This window comes from Quercus lobata, chromosome 2 (assembly GCF_001633185.2).
Source record: "Quercus lobata isolate SW786 chromosome 2, ValleyOak3.0 Primary Assembly, whole genome shotgun sequence".
NCBI lineage: Eukaryota > Viridiplantae > Streptophyta > Magnoliopsida > Fagales > Fagaceae > Quercus > Quercus lobata.
The window spans coordinates 5,283,930-5,289,411 of record NC_044905.1 but is presented as its reverse complement, the minus strand read 5'-3'; the positions used below and the strand labels follow the sequence as shown (position 1 = coordinate 5,289,411).

At 35.4% G+C, this 5,482-nt stretch overlaps 1 protein-coding gene across 1 annotated transcript; it reads left to right on the top strand.

The window, feature by feature from the left end:
- The first annotated feature begins 3,268 nt into the window (after positions 1–3,268).
- LOC115977743 (BRI1 kinase inhibitor 1) lies at positions 3,269–4,586 on the top strand. Its single transcript, XM_031099762.1, has one exon. The coding sequence runs from the start codon at positions 3,525–3,527 to the stop codon at positions 4,434–4,436; it is 912 nt and encodes a 303-aa protein (XP_030955622.1). The 5' UTR covers positions 3,269–3,524; the 3' UTR covers positions 4,437–4,586.
- The last annotated feature ends 896 nt before the right edge of the window (positions 4,587–5,482 follow it).

Below are 5,482 nucleotides of genomic sequence, written 5' to 3'. Positions count from 1 at the left end.
CAGATGCGTCCCTGTTTTCATTTTTGCTAATTACCTTTACTTGTTTCTTAGGTTTCTTGCCATGTCGAAATTCTTGGTGAGCTGCCTTCTGTAATTCTAATTTATTTATGAAAATAACTATCGCAATCATTGGCCAGTTTGAATTGACACCAGTTTTAGGAACTCAAATCCAGTCCATTGATAATCTCTCTCTCTCTCTCTCTCTCTCTCTCTCTCTCTCATATGATATGTTGTTTTTGGTGTATTACACCTTTTCACCATAAACTTTCAGATGTACAATGTTCTTCCAAACTATTAATTTGCTCGTTTGACACATCAGTTTGAGAGGATCGTATCGATGTATCCTTTGCCATCTAAATTGGGTGTGAAATGAGATGAAAATGGATACACATGATCCACTCATGCCACCCACCAATCTCATGTTGCAATGAAAAATCACTAATACGTCTCATTTACCATCCAATTTAAACAAAAGAGGTATTGATTCAATTCTCTTAAATTGGGACGTTAATTGGACAAATTGATAGTTTGAGGGGCATTACGAGTGAGTTGAAAGTTTAAGATGGAAAAGTATAATTTGCCTATAATTAAGTTGCTAGAGCACAGCTTTGGTTACCAGATTTTGGTGGGGAACAAACGTAGACATGCTCTGCTGTAGGTTTTGTTAGGAGCAAGTTCCGTGTAAACTTGCTTATTTGCTTGTTGGTACTTATCTCTGGTGTTTTCAATTTTCATGCTTTGCTTGGTCTGTCGAGATGCACGAATAGAGTAATTATAAAATGTTTTTGGAGTACCATAAATGCATACTTTCTCTTCTCCTATAATAGTGAGACTTATTAATTAAATTTATGGTAAGATCCATAATTCATGTAATAAGAAGAAATATATATTTATGGTACTCCTAGAATATTTAATAATTTTCTATATGAAAGAACGAATCATCCAATTAGAAATTTACGTAATAAATCTACAAAATCTCTTTCCTCAGTACTCACATCAAAATCAAACATGAACTGTCATTGCAAGAATTAAAGGAAAAGATTTATTCTAGCCCTATGAGATGAAAGGAAGGGACTGAGTCACTGAACATATTTAATAGATATTAAAGGAAAGACAGAGACTGCTTTGTGGTTAGTGGTTCACTTTCTTCCGTATAAATTTGATTTAAAGTTGTTGAGTAAAAATTACACGAATTGGGAGCCAAGAATTATTTGTCTTTAGTCATGGTCAGTGACTTCTTCTTTGTTAAGCATATAATACAAAATAGTTTGTGTCATTGTTTATCACACATTTTGTGCAGTAATATAACAAAGGGTCATACTAATGGGTGTACTTAGAGTACTGGTTAAGAATCCAATTAAAAAAAGTTTTTATGGGAAAAGAAAAAAAAACAATTAATGTTTTGACAGTTTTTTCATTTCTCATAAAAATGATGTTAAAACTTTTTTTAATTGGATTCTTAATCAGTATCTCAAAGACACTCATTAACATTTCACTATAGAAAAAAACAGTGCTAGTTTGAAACTAATGGTTGCAGTGCCCTATTAATGGCTACTTTATTTTTTTGGTCCTTGGGGCCCCATTTCATGGTCTTGACCCCAGTGCACGCACGCACATTTAGAGTAAAAGTAAGGAAGTTTGCCTAATGTACCAACTTTGGTTCTTGGTTTTCGTTCCTATGACTGAGTCTGTGTATGTAAGTCACTGGAGTAAGTATAAGATATTGAGTGGCTAGTGGGAAAAGCAGCAAAGGGATATAGTTTTTCCACGCTAAGGTGTGAGAGATATCTATATGGGTTGGTTGAATGCGAAATGTTTGTTTTATACCATGTTTGTTATACCCTCTATGTCTCACTCTTTATCTTCATAGATTTAATAGAATATATGGATTTTGAGTGGTTTAGTGGTGAAGATGAGTCAGTCCACAAAAATAATGCATCCATGATTGTGATGTTGACCTTAACTATACGAACAAAATTCCTCTATACTGAAGGACCACCTTGTACACGTGTGTGTGGGTCTACCTTCCCCACCAAACTCTGAAACTTCTTTTCATGTCTATCACCTATGTCTGGCTATAGCACGTTCATAAACGTAGGGTCTAACATTGGAGGGTTTAAAACTTATCAACCCAATTATGCCAATACATAAAAATAGGACCCTAACAATAATAAACTAGTAATACAAGAGAATAGAAAGTATTTTTTACTATTCCTAAGTCCTAACATGATATGTTGTGATTTAGGGTTACAGAACTTTTATCATACACAAGTCATGACACGGCAGTTGTGAAAAAAATTGTAAAACTTATTGTGTTATTGGACATATTGTTCTTCTTATACATTGATTGTTTGACTGGTGAAGTATATGAATCCCAATATTGGCTTGTATGTCACGTTTGAGGTCATTCAAGCTGCCTTTATGATCATAAATCAGTGTGGGGTCAACTTCTCCTCCGTCTAACAAATAATCATTTGCAATTATGTTGATGTTATGCTTATGCCACAAATTTTCTTATGGTGTGTTATGGACAGTGAATGAGATGTACAACAACACTTTGTTATGTTTATGTTTTCTTTAATGGATTTTGATGTTCAATGGAACATGTGATACTAGCAATCGAACTGATGTTGAGGATGAGCTCAAAAATCAAATTCGGTTTGCCAATATAACCCACTCAAGAAAAAGAAATGTCAGCATCCACCTTTTTAAAACCATAATTTTTCAACTTGGATTGAGAGAAATGACTACTTTAGCATAGCCTTGGAATTTTATGTTTTCTTGAAAGTTGTTCGATCAAATTTCAAACCCTCGACCTCAAGTGACATCACCTCTATGTTAAGATGTGCAACCTCCTTCACATTACTACTTTCTCCTACAAAAATTGTGGCACAAAGCGCAAAAACTTAGAACACTTTCCCCAATGTAGTTGCGTGCAAATAGAGAACATAATAACAGTCAAAAGAGCATTAAAGCCCTTGGTTCAATTCAAAGATTCCTCTTGAAATGGGTGTGTGCAACTTTCTGTGTGTGTATGAATTATGAACATGACATTCTCTAGGGACCATTTTCACTGGCAAAACAACTCAAATACAAAGACGCATACCCAATATGAAGCCTTCCTTGCCTATCTCATCTACCTTTTTTGTGGCAAATTTGGAACTTTGTGAGCTTCTTTTCCAAATAAGGACCCCAACAGCTGTTAGATTGGACAAGGACATAGCAACTTTTAACTCGTACAAGCTAATTTTATCATCTCATTCTGTTGTGTCATGCCACCACACCCTTTCATTACATGAACAATAATGCACTAATAATAAGTGAATGTATGTACCTATTGTGCACAAAAGACATTCTAAGCCTAACTTCAAGACATACCCCCTCTCTCTCTCTCTCTCCACTGCTTCCTGATCGCCTTATCCCTCCCTTGGTTTGGTAACATCCATTGAACCCAAAATTTAAAAGTAAGAGACTTTTAGACACTTGCAGATCTTAGGATTTGTCTTCATCATAATCTTTGAGTTATGGACAGCCATCATCACCAAAAGACCAGAGAGAAAGTAGCAAACAATCAGAAAGAAGATAGGAAGTCAAAACAAGAAGGAAAAGAAGGCCTAGCAGTAGCACCAAAGCCACCTTCAGCATCCTCCTCTCCATCTCATGAATTCAGTTTCACAATCTCTCTTCACTCTTCCTCAACAACAACAGTCCCTGGTAAAAGCAATGCACCACCTTCATTTGCAGTTGATTTAACTCCTGCAGATGACATTTTCTTCCATGGTCACTTGCTTCCCCTCCACCTCCTTTCTCACCTTCCTGTCTCTCCTCGCTCCTCTACCAACTCTTTGGACAGCTTCACCATCCCAATCACCGACTTATTAGATGAGCAGCAAACACCCAATACAGATAGCACCAACAACAACTGCAGCACCGGTAATAACAAGAGCAACCACCTTCAAAGCAGCAATATTAGTGACATAAAGGCAAGAAACAAGTCCAAGTCTTTCTCATTATTTGGCTTTAAAAGATGGCGAAAAGAGTGTGAGAATAGAGAGAAGGAAGATGATAAGGAGAAGCACAAGAGGAGTAAGCTGAGGTTTGATGTGAGTCATCTACTAAAGAGGTATGTGAGACTGGTCAGGCCTCTATGGTTCTTCAGAAGGAGAGGAGAGAATATCCAATTACGCCGGCAACCTTATTCGTTTTCAGGTAATTTAACTATGAAAAGTAAGCAAGAGTTGAGAGGAAGAAGAGGAGAATTCTCAGCACCAGCCTCAATGAGGACATCTCCAACAAATAGTGGCCTTCTTCTAGCTTCTGCAACTCTTCCTTCTTCTACTAGTGACAGCACTATGGAAGAGTTACAGGCTGCAATTCAAGCTGCAATTGCTCATTGCAAGAATTCAATTGCAAAAGAAGAGAAAATCACATGTTAAGACAGTTAGACAGATGAAGTGAAATTTTTTCTTATAAGTTTTATTATTAATTTGCATTTTTTTTTGTATTCCTATGTAGAAAATGGTATATAATAGAAGTATATATGAGATTAGTTTGAAAATGATTTAAACAGTTTAAAAGATTATATAGGTGTTTTCTTTTCTCTGATGTTTGCAAGATAGTATTGGGTTTGAGGGTCATTTTAAATTATCTTAAATTATTTAAGGAATCAAATCCGTGTTCAAATGTTACACGGGTCTTGAAAATCTCCACAGAAATTAAACTATTCCATTGCTCCGTGTAGAATAAAAAATGAATTTGTTACTTATTAGTAAGGCATTCTTATGAAATCTTTATTAATTTCCTGCACAATTGGACACATAGGATCATGATTTTAAATAGTATGACCCAACCTCTTACTTATCTCGAAATTATAGTGATGTCTCAATTTTACAGAATCAATTCCATGTGGGATATTAGCACAGGATACTACATAAATTTCATGGGACATCCAAGAATTCTTAAAGTTGTGAAATTTGTTATATATATGGGCCACAGCAGCTTTTGCACTTTTCAGATTAAAGTTAATAGACGTACATAGGTACATACACACGTGTTTTAGGCAGTGGGCTTGTATTCAAATCATATCTAGCTTGTTAAGTCTAACCAACATCCATTCATCATTGATCAGGCCCAGGCTCTTTTCTAGCACATACGCTTTTTTTAAAATATTCTTGAGAACTCCCCATGAGATCCTAGTTCCACAATCCTCTGCATTGTTTAAAAGGGAGTGAGCAGCTTCATCATATTTGCGCAATATGATATCATTTATCACTATCCAAATAAATCGTTAATCATATTTGCGCAATATCTCAAAAGAACTAGTAAAGTTGCAATTAGAATTTTTTGTAATCTTTCATACAATTCAAATCAACCTAGTACATATCTAATATGAGACTTAACACACGTCCTCACAATACACATTTTTATAATCTAATCAATTCAAACCATCCTAGGTATCACATATGCCACTCTAAGTTCTAAC

Coding starts and splice junctions, on each gene's coding strand:
- LOC115977743 (XM_031099762.1), top strand. CDS start 3,525: ATGGACAGCCATCATCACCAAAAGACCAGAGAGAAAGTAGCAAACAAT.